This window comes from Apium graveolens, chromosome 1, assembly GCF_009905375.1.
Source record: "Apium graveolens cultivar Ventura chromosome 1, ASM990537v1, whole genome shotgun sequence".
NCBI lineage: Eukaryota > Viridiplantae > Streptophyta > Magnoliopsida > Apiales > Apiaceae > Apium > Apium graveolens.
In genome coordinates this window covers 191,148,634-191,164,958 of record NC_133647.1, presented here as the reverse complement: position 1 = coordinate 191,164,958, position 16,325 = coordinate 191,148,634, and the positions used below count along the sequence as shown (strand labels likewise).

Genomic DNA, 16,325 nt, shown 5'->3' with positions numbered 1-16,325 from the left:
TTTTACAACAGTTTATGAAATTTAAAGTGGAAAGAGGCTGTTGTATCTCCACAACTCTTGTGGATCCAAAACTGACATTTGGTGCATCTATAAGACAAGTTTATTATAGCATCATCATTTACCTTGCAATCATGACATTTGAATGAGGATGGATACTCGATTAAGCCTAATGGATGACTGTGACATGGATGCTCAAATATCAGGTCCTCTATGGACTGCTGAAATAAGATCACATCACATTCGAAGCAAACATAAAATAAATTGAGTTTTGTTAAATGAATGAAAAATGAGAGAATCTTTTGGATCAGTTGGGTGTACAATTGTTGGGGGTAATTCTGCACATGTTGTTGAGGAAGAAGCTTTAGCTAATAGCAGTCCCTCATTTTTTCCTCCAATTTCTTCCTCCCAATGTTGAAAAAACTTAGAGGAAAAAAGACACCTACATGTATATGGAGAAATTTTTAATACCATTTGAAATCTCATATAAATACTTAATATATATATATATATATAAATGTATGTATTTTTATAAGAGTCTCACAAGCCTTATAACATATAGCTCTGATGCCATGTTGAGGATGAAACTTTAGCTAATAGCAGTCCCTCATTTTTTAGAAGAAATATAGCAGTACATGTAGGTGTCTTTTTTCCTCTAAGTTTTTTCAACATTGGGAGGAAGAAATTGGAGGAAAAAATGAGGGACTGCTATTAGCTAAAGCTTCATCCTCAACACATGTTTTGTGAGAACAAAAATTTGTGCACCAATAATCGGCATCACTAGTACTAATGCTAGTACCAGCAGTGCCGGTGATATTTCCGCAACTATAAATAAATGATTTACATGAATCTATTTGTTCACAGTAGCCATAACAAACATCACCCTCTATAGCAATGTAATTTTCATATAGGATTAGCCGGTGCCCTTGTTGGGTTTTAATCTAATCTTTTTGTTTGTCTGAATAATGTAGTGCACAAGTTTTGTGAGTTTGTTTTACGTTTGCTAAGTCAGGGAGTGTTTCTAGGCATTTGAATAAGTCTTTTCTGAGAGTTAGTAGTTGAGTTCGTGTAGGAGTAGTAGAGAGTTTTTAGCTATGTAATTTCTTTGTTAGTAAGATTAGTTGTTTACTATACTTGTATTAATTCCCAGTCGTTGAGTTTAATGATATAAGATCAACAGTTCAAGTTTTACATTCTCTATTTTATCAAAGGTTTGAACATACATTATATATATATGATCACTGTTTTATTTTAGGTTATCATTCTGTAATCCGACAAAATACCCGATGGATCCAAAAACTGTGATTACCAAGGATGAGGGTGGTGCTGTCGTGAATTCAACCGAGTATAAGAGCATTGTAGGCGGTCTTCGCTACATAGTTCATACACGTCTAGATATCTAGTATGCTGTGGGAGTTATTAGTCGATACATGGAGAAGCCAACGGTAATATCCCGTACTTTTTAGAATTAAATTAATAATAGAATAATAAAAATAAAAGAATTAAAATTAGATAAGGACTAGAATTTAGAATTGAATTAGAGTTTTGGGCCTAAAGTTTGGATCAGATTTTAATATGGATAACTTGTAGGTTAAGATATAGAGTTTTGTATCGTTATAAATAGATCCTATTCGTATTCCTCGTTTTTAATATCAAAATTCGTAGGGTTCTTCTCAGCATAAATCAGTAGTCTTGTAAAATTCGTAGAAAGTTTATCGTAAGTCGGAATTCAGTGATTCTGGACTTTTCGGAAAGCTCTTTTCGTTATTCTAACAACTTTCATGTTTCGTGTTTTCCAAGATAACGTCGTTTAGAGGGTCAAAAATGCTATATTCAGATCTGGTCATGCTTTGGGGTAAGTACTTTTTGACTTACTTTTATTTTCGGAAAAGTTTTGATACTCTGATTTTCAAATTTCGTATAAGATATAAGATTTCTGTTTCGAACTATATAAGAACAAGATACGAGATTCTTTTGAAATCCAGTCTCTACATTTTCGAACATGTTCGTAATTTACGCTATAGTTCCGGAACTAGCCTTAGATACCCTTAGTAGGCGCACGAGTGTGCAACTTTAGATACCTATTAAGGGCGCGTAATTATTGAACTTTAGATGCCGACCACTGGCAAAATGTGGTATAAAGAATAAGAATAAGAATTAGATGCCGGCTACTGGTAAAGTGTGGCCGTAGATCAAGATTGTGGTATTTATAAGAATTATCATTTCGTTCTGTTTTATTCTGTTATGATCTGTTATGAAATCTGCTCTGTTCTGTTTTAAATTCTGAATTTTACAATATAAAACTTTGGGTTGGATCTACTTTAGAAATTGTTTTACAAAATTATTATCATTTTGAGAAAAATCATTTTATTAAAACACCCATTATTTTCCGGTTAAATAGTTAGTCAATTTGTACTTGCTGGGCTGTATAGCTCATTACTTACAATTTCAGGTTTCGCCTAACAGTTCGAGTTGGATAACATTGGAGTTCGAGGATCTTAGTATTGGAGTAGATTGACTTTTGGACTTCCGCTTTTAGCTGCGCTTTTGTAATAATCATCTTTGTAATAGAATTTTTGCTTAATAAGTTGGATTTTGTATTAGTTTTGATTTAGATTTAATAATCCGGAAGTGTGGGTCGTTACAGTTGGTATCAAGAGCAGGCTGTCTTTCGGAGTGTATTAGGTATGGAACTAGTACATTCCATAGGATGCGTTCCTGTGGACCATAGTTTAAGTTTGACCTGTAGGAGATTAGTAACACTAGACGTATAGGATTGTTTTGAATTTGGGGACCAAATTTTTTTAAGGAGGGTAGTATGTAATATCCCGTACTTTTTAGAATTAGATTAATAATAGAATAATAAAAATAAAAGAATTAAAATTAGATAAGGACTAGAATTTAGAATTGAATTAGAGTTTTGGGCCTAAAGTTTGGATCAGATTCTAATATGGATAACTTGTAGGTTAAGATATAGAGTTTTGTATCATTATAAATAGATCCTATTCGTATTCCTCGTTTTTAATATCAAAATTCGTAGGGTTCTTCTCAGCATAAATCAGTAGTCTTGTAAAATTCGTAGAAAGTTTATCGTAAGTCGGAATTCAGTGATTCTGGACTTTTCGGAAAGCTCTTTTCGTTATCTACAACTTTCATATTTCATGTTTTCCAAGATAACGTCTTTTAGAGGGTCAAAAAGGCTATATTCAGATCTGGTCATGTTTTGGGGTAAGTACTTTTTGACTTACTTTTATTTTCGGAAAAGTTTTGATACTCTGATTTTCGAATTTCGTATAAGATATAAGAATTCTGTTTCGAACTATATAAGAATAAGATACGAGAATCTTTTATAACCCAGTCTCTACGTTTTCGAACATGTTCGTAATTTACGCTATAGTTCCGGAATTAGTCTTAGATACCCTTAGTAGGCACACGAGTGTGCAACTTTAGATACCTATTAAGGGCGCGTAATTATTGAACTTTAGATGCCGACTACTAACAAAGTGTGGTATAAAGAATAAGAATAAGAATTAGATGCCGGCTACTGGCAAAGTGTGGCCGTAGATCAAGATTGTGGTATTTATAAGAATTATCATTTCGTTCTGTTTTATTCTGTTATGAAATTTGCTCTGTTCTGTTTTAAATTCTGAATTTTACAATATAAAACTTTGGGTTGGATCTACTTTAGAAATTGTTTTACAAAATTATTATTATTTTGAAAAAAATCATTTTATTAAAACACCCATTATTTTCCGGTTAAATAGTTAGTCAATTTGTACTTGCTGGGCTGTATAACTCATTACTTACAATTTCAGGTTTCGCCTAACAGTTCGAGTTGGATAACATTAGAGTTCGAGGATCTTAGTATTGGAGTAGATTGACTTTTGGACTTCCGCTTTTAGCCGCGCTTTTGTAATAATCATCTTTATAATAGAATTTTTGCTTAATAAGTTGGATTTTGTATTCGTTTTGATTTAGATTTAATAATCCGGAAGTGTGGGTCGTTACACCAACGGAAATGCATTTGAATGCAGCGAAGAAAATACTAAGATATGTCAAAGGTACGCTGAATTATGGCCTGATCTATTTAAAGGATAGTGCAAATAATGCCATAACAGGCTTCTCGGATAGCGACTTGGCCGGAAACATAGAGGATAGAAAAAGTACCAGTGGGATGGTTTTTTATTTAAATGAGAGTGTGATAACTTGGTTTCACAGAAACAAAAATGTGTGGCGCTATCTTCTCGTGAGGCTGAGTTTATGGCCGTTACGGCAACACCTTGCCAATGAATCTGGCTCAGGAATTTGTTGGGTGAAATTACAGGAAGTGATATTGGTCTTGTGATCCTGTACTTCGATAATAGATCTGCCATAGACTTGGCGAAGAATTTTGTTTTCCATGGAAGGTCGAAGCATATAGATATTCGTTACCACTTCATAAGGGAATGTGTGGAACATGAGGAGATTGTCATAAAACATGTGAGAACTGAAGAACAACGTGCTGATGTATTGACTAAAGCCATGTCCATTGTTAAGTTCGAACTTATGAGGAAGCTCCCTGGTGTTAAGAATCTCAACAAAAAAGTTTAGATTAAGGGGGTGTTATGTTGGGTTTTAATCTAATCTTTTTGTTTGTCTAAATAATGTAGTGCACACGTTGTGTGAGTTTGTTTTACGTTTGCTAAGTCAGGAAGTGTTTCTAGGCATTTGAATAAGTCTTTGCTGAAAGTGAGGTCGTGTAGGAGTGGTAGAGAGTTTTTAGATCTGTAATTTCCTTATTAGTAGGATTAGTTGTTTACTATACTTGTATTAATTCCCAGTCGTTGAGTTAAATGAAATAAGATCAACAGTTCAAGTTTTACATTCTCTGTTTTATCAAAGGTTCGAACATACATTATATATATATGATCACTGTTTTATTTTAGGTTATCAGCCCTGAGCAACGTGTTTCATACCTATATATATATCAGTTTACTCTTCTATCTTTAATTTCTTGTGAAGCCAATGAGAAATAACACGCTATATAAAAAAAGAATATATGATTTCTTCAGGCTGGTCCAGACATATGCTTAATATCAAAGACAGGTATATGAAGCATTTAATAAAGAAAAAGAAAATATAAATACTTAAAGTTAAAACAACCCAATGAAGCAACTCCTTTTTCCAAGAAATTATTTATTAAGATCTAATTTAATGCCTTTGGGACCATAATTTACACAAATGTATTAACTCTATCAATTTCTTGTTAAAATTTACAATTCATTTTTCTTGTAATTATCACCGATCTGTTTATTTTTCTGAATATTCTTTAGAATTTTACATCCAAAAATTAATATATTGATATCATTTAATCATTTAAAAAATATCAGAGATTTAGGTTCTTAATAAGTAGACTCAAATCTATTAGTTCTAATCCATACTAAGATTTTAAGTCACATTAAAAAAATTAAAAAAGTACATATCCTTGTAATAATATACTTATGCAAGATTTGCAATAGTGCTTTGCGAGCCACATCCTTTGTTGCTAAATCTTCTTTTATTTTTATTTTAATTTCTTGGGGGATCCTACTATTGATTCTACTTTTTAAAATGTTCCACAAGCTGGTAAAAAAGCCTCCAAACCTGTAAAACCATGGAATGCAATAAAAAATCTTTCACATTGTCCTACTTTACTTGTTTGAGTGAATATTCTTAATTTAATAGGAAATTTAAAATTACTTGCATGTCCTAGGACTTTGTTATCGCCATGGTGCTCTATCCATCATTTCTGGGCACAAAGTCAATATCCTGTTGTGATGCCGAAGGCAATGCAATCTTTAAATCAGCTGGTTGCTAATTTGCCAACTCACCGCTTATTTAAATTTTTAGCAATACACTTAAACCTAAGATATAAGAAAAATTGCTTGGGATTAGATGTTAAGAGAAATGCTATGTTCCCAAAAACCGTTTCAAAAATAGTTTCATAATATTTAGTTGGTAGTGTGTGATTAATTATTATTTAATTAATGATATGGATCTCATGTGCATATATATACGAGTTCTACCAATAATATTGTGCCATATATTATTTTGGGACACCTTTTGGAACCGGGTACCTAACACTACTCAGTTTAAATATTAAAATGAGAGCGTGTGATGTATTAATACAAAATTTAAAATTATATATGATTCTGATAAATATGTGATATGGGAGTGACCTTTTAATAGCTAAATTTCATATATAGGTAAGTTATGTTAAAAATATCCTTAGACTTAACAGCCAACTGTAAATGAAAATTATTAAATAAAAACCTTATACTTAGTTTTACCGTCCACTTTTCTCTACTATTCTTCTTTTAGAGATTTAAAAAGGGTTAAGTATCAAATTTACCGCTATAAAACTAGAGAAATATCAAATTTACTACTGATTAATTCGGGATCTCAAATTGGCCATTTTCACGTAACAATGCTAATTTTTGGTGATAAATTCAAGATATCGTTAGCTTATGACCGACTTGAAAAGTGGCCACTTTGAGACCTACCGACTTGAAAGTGGCCAATTTGAAACCCCGAATTTGTCGGTGGTAAATTTGGAACTTTGTTAATTATATAGTGGTAAACTTAATAACTAACCCTTAAAGAAGATGCACAACAAGATTTTATTTTATTTGCCCGTTCGTGAATGACGCGAATTTTGAAATTCCTAACTGATATAATATTCCTTTTTTGTTTTATTATTAAAGCACCCGTTCGTGCATGGCGCAGATTTCAGAATCCATGACTAATATAATATTTCTTTTTTATTTAATATTTTAAAAAATTATATTTCACACCACTTTAGTTGTCCGCCCTCTACTATATTTCGAAATCGAGGAGTTGTACTTTCTATGAAACCCTTATAATCAACCGCAAGTAAGAGTACATGAAAAAATTAACTCTTTTGCAAACGTATAACTATTCAGATAATAAGTTATATTACTATTTTTATTTTATTTTTTACGGTGTTAATATTTCAAACACAGTGCAAAGGTACAGTCATACCACTGGTTCTCATGAATATACATTGTTGGGTAACTAGCCAAATTATGAGAATGTTGAGGATGTTTGGGAATCGAACCCTATAGTCCTCCCGCTAGGCTAAACTCTGATATCATGTTGAGTAACCGGCTCATCTAAATCTTGAGGTATTAGAGGAAGACTCCAATAAGATCATATAATTAACTATCATTAATATATATGATCTAACCGGTTAAATGCTCAGATATATTTGCTTTGTGTTATGTCGATATACTTGTCCTTTTGTTGTATCTCTATACCTGTTTCTTCCTATTTTTTCACTAAACTAATATGTTAATATTTTGAGCGATGTTATTGATTATACACTAGTTCAATTGGATGCATTATTGTGTGTTTTAGAGTATATATGCTTTTTCTTTTTTCGAATCTTGTTTGTTGCACATATTAAAAATATCGATTCTTATAATACAATTCTTTATTTAGAGAAATACAAAAAAATATGAAAAGACGACCCACAATTGGTGCCACGTGTGCCAAAAGCGACATCATTTTGCTTCCGACTTCAAACATGTACGGGTCTCATTTTCCTGAGTAAAAATTGCCCGTGAGAAATTAATGTAAGGATTCTCAGAAATTGTTTTATTTCGTTTTTTACCCATTTTTATCCCAGAAGTTATACATGAGAGTGTAGCTCTTTCACAAGCTGATTCAAGTATTCTTTGTTTTTCATGAACTTATTCAAGTAGTCTATGATGTTTTAAAATCTTGATCCGACATCGATTGTGCCTTAGTTGTTAACTTTAAATAGGGCCACACATGTTATTTTCATTTTTAATTTTAAAATGCTTTATTTTTAATCTTGTAGTGGCATTGTGATATGTAATTTAGAACGGTTGTAATATGTTCCTCCATTCTTAACTTTATGGTGCTTTGTTATGGTATTTAGCACAATCGACAGTTTGTTAATCTCGCTTTGTGGAGTTCAGGGCCGTTTCCGACTTCTCAAGAGTTGTGCAAAAAAAATTTGGGCTCTTGCCGCAAAAAAATATTAAATTTAAATAGATGAAATAAATATTTTTCTTCAAAAAGTTGGAAAACTAGTTTAGTACAACATTGGGAGACACGTTCACCTATATGTTTAAATTTATTAAAACAATATATGAAATTAATATCCCAAAACCAGTAATACCTTGTCCAATTCACCTCTCAACTTCGTATCTTAAATGAATTCTATGCATATTTTATTTAATGCAGAATCTTCACTTATATATTCAACACGGACCTTATAAAAAGTTTAGGCCAGTCTCAATTCTATAACTGAATAACTAGACCTTAAATAAGTGTTTATATTCTACTTTAGGCCTAAATAATTTAAAAAAATAAGTAATAAAGTTTGAGTACCGTACCGACTAGGGGTGTAGTCGAGCCGAGTAGATTTGAACACTGCTAGGCTCGGATGGAGCTCGATTAAAATAGCTCGGGCTTGTCGAGCTCGTCCGAGCCTTTAATTTCATGTTCAAATTCCGGTTCGTAAAAAGTTCGGTAGGCTCGAGTTCGGCTCAAAAGCTCGAATGAATTTCACTAAATATTAATAAAAACTCAAAATATGATCTGTTCGGCTCGAGTTCGATTTCATATAAATAAATAATATAATTTTTTTAAAATATATTTATAATAAAAAATTAAAAATAATAGACGCTCAATAAGGCTCGTGAACCTGACGAGCCGAGTAATTTGAAACTCGATCTTGGCTCAGTTGAAAATTCGAAAGACTCGAGTTCAAACCCGACTTGATTATTTTTAAAACCACATTCGAATTTTTTACGAACCGAGCTCTAATAGCTCACAAACAGTTTGACTCGTTTACATCCCTAGTACCGACCGATTATTAAATTTTTAATATATCAGTTTTTATATATAGCGGGGATATCCTTCCACTACAACACATCTGCCCTTCTTTGACCGCAATCTTTTGACGGATTATATATAAGCAGGAGCTTGTGACAGAATTCTAATTTTGGACCTCTAACTTTTGACGAACAGTAAAATCAGTCCAAACATTTTTATTTTATTATTATTATTTGGCGCTCACCTGTTTATTATTATTATTTTTTTGCGCCAAATTTTTTGGAGGACTTACATTTTGACAGATGTAGTAATCAGTCAAAAGTTCATATATTTAATAATTATAATCCAATTTTTAAATTAAAAAATTAATGTATATAATAAGATATAAAATTAAAAATTATAATTATAAAATTTTTAATACCATTCATTTTGACGGAATGGTATTATCCGTCTAAAGGACTAAATCACTTTATTTGGGAAAGTAGCTTTACTCAGACTTTTACTCACCGACTTCCCATTCCCCTGCTTCTCAAAATTTCTTCCTAACTTCTGTCTCTTTTCTTCGCTCCTGCTTTTCTTTTCTTCACTCCTGCTCTTGAAGATACTGTATCTTTCATCAATGTAAGCATTCTTGTAAGCATTCTTTTGCAATCTAATTTTTTCAGTATTCTGCAATTTTATGCCAATTTAAATGTTTATATTTCTTGAATCATGTGTGTTTATATATATGCACAAATCTGAACACATACTCACACATCAATGCTTGTGACTATAACCATTTCAATTTTATATTCTTATTACGAAATGATGTGGTTGATTTATAAGTTTTTTATGTAAGTGTATATTTTTAAAGTAAAAAATCTGATTTTTATAGATATTCTTTCTTTTATGTTATATTGTAGATGTCTAATGATCGTAGTTGGATAAATCGAAGAACTAATCCCACCAGATATGGTTGGATGAAAGAATATTGTGAAGGTGTGAAATATTTTTTAAAATTTGCAGAAAGAAATTGCGAGCAATTGAATGGGGAAATTAGTTGTCCATGTAATACGTGTAAAAATAGATACTTCAAAAGTATTGCAGATGTCGAGTTTGACTTGTTTGCTACTGGATTTCTTGAGAGTTACACTGTGTGGTATTATCATGGTGAAGGTAGACGGTCAAGTAATGAAAATATGAATATAGAACATGAAGATGTGTTCGATCAATATGAAATGTTAAGGGATGCTTTTGGTGAACAAGATTATACTAATCCTGAAGATTTTGGTGACCAAGATCATACTCCTGAGGAGCCGAACTTTGAAGCAAGTAGATTTTACACTAATCTGCACAATCTTGATGCCCCTATATATCCGGGAAATACCAAGTTCACCAAGCTCACGTTTGTCATGAGATTAGTGCACTTCAAAAGTCAAAATAATTGCAGTGACACGGGGTTTGATGAGTTGCTTAGTCTGATTGCTGATGTATTGCCTGAAGAGCACACACTTCCATCGAAGTACCGAGATATTAAGAAAATGGTCAAGAAGATTAATTTGGGCTATGAAAAAATACACGCGTGTGAGAATGACTATATGTTATTTTATGGTGATGATAAGGATAATTCTTGTTGCAGATATTGCAGAATAAGTCGATATAAAGATGCCAAAAAAGGTGGAAGCAATACCATCCCGAGAAAGGTTTTGAGATATTTTCCTCTCACAACACGTCTACAACGATTGTATATGTCCGCTCGCACTGCTGAACATATAAAATGGTACAAGAACTGAGTTGTCACTGAAGGGGTTCTTACCCACCCTGCGGATGGAGAGGAATGGAAAGAATTTGATAAAAATTATCCAGATTTTTCACAGGATATTCGCAATGTCAGACTTGGGCTTGCAACAGATGGATTTCCTCCCTATAGCAATGGCACTTCAGGAATCTACTCGGTCTGGCCTGTTGTAATTTTTGTGTATAATCTTCCTCCTTCAATGTGCATGAAGGATCCATACATGTTCATGACTTTACTAGTACCTAGGCCTAATGATCCTGGAAAAAATTTAAATGTTTATCTCAGGCCTTTAATTGATGAGTTAATTCAGTTATGGCAGTGTGGTGTGGAGACGTATGATGCTTATACAAAGACTAATTTTATATTGAGGGCGGCTTTGTTATGGACTATTAGTGACTACCCGGGTTTAGCAATGGTTAGCGGGTGGTCAACAAAGGGTAAGCTATGTTGTCATGTTTGCATGGGAGAAGTCAAGGCCAAACAGTTGCCGCACAGTAGGAAGAGTAGTTTTTATGGATTGCATAAAGGGTTCTTGAATAAACGTCCACGGCGTCCAACAGGTTTCACAGTGCGCAGGAAGTTTGCGAGAATAGATTTTCCGCTACCTGGGAAGCTGCACAGCAAAGAAAGGGCTGATGGATATGGGGTTTCACATAATTGGACACACGTCACCAGTTTCTTTGATCTGCCATACTGGGATACATTGCGTTTGCGCCATTGCATTGATGTGATGCACACAGAGAAAAATGTTTTTGAAAGACAGAAAATGTCTTTCACACGGTGATAGGTAGTTTTAAATCAAAAGACACAACAGCTGCAAGAAAGGATTTGGAAGCCCTGAACATCATGCCTGAGTTATGGTTAAATGGTTCTCGTAAGCCTAAGGCTAAATACACTCTCAATCGAGATCAACTAAAACTCTTATGTAACTGGGTGGTTCAATTAAAATTACCGGATGGTTGTTTCATCAAATATTGCTAGGTATTGTAAGGTATCACAATTAAAATTTCACGGAATGAAGTCACATGATTGTCATGTATTCATGCAGAAGTTGCTGCCTTCTGCTCTTCGTGAGCTTCTTCCGAATGATATCCATAAAGCACTTTATGACCTCTCTAATTTTTTTAAGGGATTGTGTGCAAAAGAGTTGCTTCTATCTGCTTTGGTGAAAATGCAAAAAAATATTGTTGGAATAGTTTGCACATTAGAGACTATATTCTTTCCAGGTTTTTTTGATCTAATGGAACATCTCCTTGTACACCTTGTTGAGGAGTGTAGACTCGCTGGACCAGTTCATAAACGATGGATGTACCCGGCTGAAAGATTACAGCGAAGAATGAAACAGAAAGTGGGAAACAAAGCACGTGTAGAAGGTTCTATCGTTGAACGATACACACACGAAGAACTTGCACATTTCTGTTCCATGTATTTTCAGTCTTCCATTCGAACACAACACAATATGCTTGGGCGTAATGAGGTAGAGGCTAACACACGTGATGCAGGAAAGTTGGAGGCATTTCCCATTTTTTTCCATAATTATACACATGCATTCATATACCTAGTGGGTTGTGTACTAAAAGCATACATATGTAAGACATGATGATTATTAGGTTATAAACTGGCATTTATACATAGTGGGTTTACAACATTTCATATATAATGTATATTTCATCATCTATCAAGTAGATCTATCATATAGAACTGTTTACCCACTCTGTTCCCCTCACAAATATGTGTATATTTGTATGATTATATGTTCTGTTGAGTTATAAGTATCTAAATTTAAGTCAGTACCATTAAAAAAAAAATTTCATCAAACAGTTATAATTTTATCATGTGAAAACGTATCTTTATTTATTTATTCTCAAATGTAGTGTGATGTCTATGATGGCTGGATGAAGAGCCGTTGATGGCGGTCGTGGTGGAGGCCGAGCAGGGCGTGACGGAGGCCGCGACAGAGGCCGAGCAGGGCGCGATGGAGGACGAGGGCGCGATGGTGGCCAGGGAGGTCAGGAAGTAGGCCAAGACCCTGCTACTACAGGTGGGGACAGGGGCAATGAAGGTCATGGACACGATGAAGATCGTAATGAAGATACGATGGATGAGGATCATGACCAAGCTCAAGTTGACGGTCAAAATGAGGGTTATGAAAATGGTAATCAGGAGGAGAATATAGAGCAGGTGGTTCAGGTTGTCCTCCCTCAGAATCATAGAGGACGCGGTTATTCACCGGGCTTATTCGGTAGTTTACCAAATCAACCGATCGTCACCAGGATAGCAAATAATGAGTAAGTACTTTGTATTAAAATGATTAAATTAACTGCATCTTAACTTGGTTAGTTATTAATATAAGACTGCTTTATTATCTAACATTTATCTAAAATATTATAAGAATCATGGTTAGCTACCTAAGTTTTCATGTCCAGATTATATGTTTGTGTGTGACATAATAAATTATAACATAATAAGAAGTGCCCTGATAATTGCAGTCGTGCGTCTTGTTGTCATGACTAGAATATGGCAAGAAATTTTATGTAAAAATGAATTTTAATTGGTGCACCTCACAAATGGCTTCATATTTCACTAAAACTTTTTTTTTTCTACCTTGTTAACAATTTTCTCATTTTCAATAATTCTGTTGTAATTTCAGGATAGAATCTGGTCCGGCATCTCGCACATTATTGGCTATTATGCACAGGTTTTGGAGAGAGGGTGTCGTATCGCAAACGGATATTGACCGGATGCACCCTGGATGGTGGAATCTTGTTCTAACTGAGTTTGAGGTGAGTTGAATTTATATATGGGATCTGAATAACAATAACTCTCCCATTTAATGTGTAAATGTGTGAATAAAATGGGAAAAAATATATTCAGAAAAGATCATATAGCAGATTCTGCTTTCATTAATTTGTTTTCATCCATTTTGCTTGCAGCGATACTATGCGTTTAATCTTGATTATGCTACTCAAGAGAATGCTCGGGATTCAATTATGCATCATATGCAAAATAATATTCGTAAAATAATCAATTGTGAAAAAACAAGGGCTGACAAAAAGATTAGGGAACACGGGGGCACGTATGAGAACTACAGGCCTGCTTATTTGAGGGAGGGGGTTTGGAAAAAGTTTTGTGAATGGTGGAGGACTGACCAATTTCGTAAGAGGTCTGTTGCTGCTAGGGGTTGTCGAGGAAAAGTTAGAATCCCTCATACTTCTGGATCCCACTCATTTGAGCGACGTCGACGGGTATCTTATTTTAACCATCCTCTTGAATTTTCACTTGAAATAAATTAAAGTAGACTGACATCTGTTTATAGTTAAGATAAACATTTTAGTGGTCAAGTTCAAGCCATGTCAAGAGGAACATAGAATTATATATTATGCTTAAAACTTTAATAAAATTTTGTGTACAGGACTATGTGGTTAAAAATAAAAAGGAACCTTCGGTCCTAGAACACTTCAAGGAATTGCATTCACTCCGTGAGAATGGTGCTTTGATTTCCCCTGAGGCAAAGAACATTATGGTAAATGATTTTATTTTTACTTTTCAAGTTAAGTTGCTAAAATACACATACACATAAGTTGTTACATATGCTTTTACATTTTACATATATATGTCTACTTTAATCTATTGTACATGATCGCTATGAGAAGATTTGTGCTGATAAGAACATTGATCCCACAATGACTAGTTTGGAGCTGTGGGTGAAGGCTGTTGGCGGTGTTCGCAAGAACAAGAACCTTGGCTACCCACGTATTCGGGCTTGTGATGTATTAGGTATATATAAATATAAAATCTACATCAATAAATTGTAAACAATTTTAATTTTAATGAGGGTTAAATATTTAAATAGGTAATACCCGTTCTGCACGGAGGGTTGGTGAAGGAGGCAGTGGTCGGTCTACCATGGAGCGCCTTCGTGATGATCTTTTCATACGAGCTGTGGACAGGACTATTACCCGTGCCAGGGAGCACCCAGAGGAATTTTCACTTAGTCCAGATGATGTCCATTTGCTAGCACGTGACTTATTAGATGATGAAGGTGAGTTGCCTCGAGATCACCCTCTTACAGAGCAGACCCAGCGAGAATTGATCCATGTCATCATCGAAGTGCTCAATGACATGTACAAGAGAAATGGACCAAATAATAAGGTAAATTCTGGTACTTACTTTTATTATATTTTATGCATGCTGCTAGCAACTTCTGATATCTTGTTTGCATTTAAAAAGTCGTTCCCTCATTGAGTATATATGATTTTTTGTAAAATACCAGACCTTGAGCTTTAGTTAACTTGATGAGTTGAATTAACTTTACAATGTTTCTCATATCGGGTTTAAACCAGCTGAGTAATTTCTTATTGTATCAAATTGGGCCAAGTTATTTAGTTTTTTTCCTTAAAAACTGGGCCAAGTTAATTAGTCAAATCTAGTTGTTGTTATTTTTAAGTTCTATTGGAATGAAATGATAAGAATTTGCATCCATAAAAACCCTGTTCTTATAGAATATTGATTCTTGTACTCTCTCTATTACTTTTATCACAAGAGGGTTATTTCTCTTATAATTTTGTAGTTTGTATTTTAACAATGGTATTCTATTTTGTATGTATATAAATTTAGGGCAAGGCAATTGCAGATGATGATGATGATGCTGATGACCCTCATGATGATGATGGTGATCGTGATGATGATGGTGATATTGGTGGTACTGGTCCTTCTAGTTCACGGATGTCTCACACTTCAGGTGGTGGTCCAAAAATACGTGGCTAACAGGAACTTTATGAAATTTAATTACTTTTGGTCCATCTGTTGTGGATGATATAATGTTCTCTTGAGCTATGTCTAATTCTAAACTTCTATTCCACTAACTTAGATGGTTTTTGTAATGACCTATGTATCTCTGATGGCTTGAAGGCTTGATAACTGCTTGATGACTTAATTATATACCTTGTGCTATTTTATTATTAATGTTATATAACTATCAGACTTTACAAATTATGTTGTGATTGTAATTCTGGTATTGAACAGTAAGATTCATGTTACTAGGATGGCATATTTAGAATGTAAGAAGTTAAAAATTTAGAAATGACTTGAAAGCAAAAAAAATATCAGAAAGCTTGCTTCTAGGTACTATACTTGTGACACAATATTATCAAAAATTCTGTATTTTATATATTTTTTTAAATCATAAATCATAAACTCTTGACTGGGAGTTCAGTCAAAAGATATTAAACTATTTTTCATTATTTTTTTAAAACCAAATTTCTTGACGGACTTGGGTCTAAATGTATTTTAATATTTTTTTCCCTTTTTATTTTAATAATCATATTTTGACAAAATTTCTGTCAAAAGAATCTGATAAATAGTATTTTAAATTTTTTATTTTCATGAAATATAAATGATAAAATATTCAATTTTTGACTAAAAACCCGTCAAAAGTTAAGTTTATATTTGTTTAAGTGATCTGGGTCCCATATTTGATCTTGTGACAAAAATTTAAACTTGAGACAAAAACAAAACCTTTAGACTAGACTATAATGGACGGACAAAATCGGTCAAAAATAATCCCATTTTTGACGCATTCAGGGCAAAAATTCCGTCAAAAAAAGCCTAATATGTTGTAGTGTTCATACATATATATTCTTATATATATACAGGATTTTATTATCCCTTTCCATTTTTTATCTTTGCATTTCTTTTTTCTTCTTTT

The 16,325-nt window shown here is 33.5% G+C and overlaps 2 protein-coding genes across 3 annotated transcripts; both read left to right on the top strand.

Annotated features, from left to right (window-relative positions):
• Positions 1 to 4,015: 4,015 nt before the first annotated feature.
• On the top strand, positions 4,016 to 11,402 carry LOC141713995 (uncharacterized). Its single transcript, XM_074517547.1, has 4 exons — positions 4,016 to 4,160; positions 4,322 to 4,581; positions 9,744 to 10,523; positions 10,698 to 11,402. Exons 1-4 carry the CDS (start codon positions 4,016 to 4,018, stop codon positions 11,400 to 11,402), a joined length of 1,890 nt encoding a protein of 629 aa, XP_074373648.1.
• A 1,051-nt stretch (positions 11,403 to 12,453) lies between these two features.
• Positions 12,454 to 15,563, top strand: LOC141723342 (uncharacterized). 2 transcript variants are annotated; one of them, XM_074525137.1, is made up of 6 exons: positions 12,454 to 12,906; positions 13,269 to 13,401; positions 13,552 to 13,863; positions 14,031 to 14,141; positions 14,310 to 14,395; positions 14,472 to 14,607. In XM_074525137.1, exons 1-5 carry the CDS (start codon positions 12,716 to 12,718, stop codon positions 14,385 to 14,387), a joined length of 825 nt encoding a protein of 274 aa, XP_074381238.1. In that variant the 5' UTR covers positions 12,454 to 12,715; the 3' UTR covers positions 14,388 to 14,395; positions 14,472 to 14,607. The 2 variants fall into 2 exon arrangements, with proteins under 2 accessions (XP_074381238.1, XP_074381244.1); XM_074525143.1 differs by lacking the exons at positions 12,454 to 12,906; positions 13,269 to 13,401; positions 13,552 to 13,863; positions 14,031 to 14,141 and adding an exon at positions 15,236 to 15,563 and having other exon boundaries at positions 14,169 to 14,395; positions 14,472 to 14,770.
• Positions 15,564 to 16,325: the final 762 nt, after the last annotated feature.

Excerpts from the sequence above, each read along its gene's own strand:
- LOC141713995 (XM_074517547.1), top strand. The coding sequence starts at position 4,016 with ATGCATTTGAATGCAGCGAAGAAAATACTAAGATATGTCAAAGGTACG. Across the intron at positions 4,582-9,743 it reads TTAAGAATCTCAACAAAAAA|ATGTCTAATGATCGTAGTTG; the intron begins GTTTAGATTAAG and ends GTTATATTGTAG. Across the intron at positions 10,524-10,697 it reads GCAATACCATCCCGAGAAAG|GATATTCGCAATGTCAGACT; the intron begins GTTTTGAGATAT and ends GATTTTTCACAG.
- LOC141723342 (XM_074525137.1), top strand. The coding sequence starts at position 12,716 with ATGGATGAGGATCATGACCAAGCTCAAGTTGACGGTCAAAATGAGGGT. Across the intron at positions 12,907-13,268 it reads ACCAGGATAGCAAATAATGA|GATAGAATCTGGTCCGGCAT; the intron begins GTAAGTACTTTG and ends TTGTAATTTCAG. Across the intron at positions 13,402-13,551 it reads TTGTTCTAACTGAGTTTGAG|CGATACTATGCGTTTAATCT; the intron begins GTGAGTTGAATT and ends TTTTGCTTGCAG.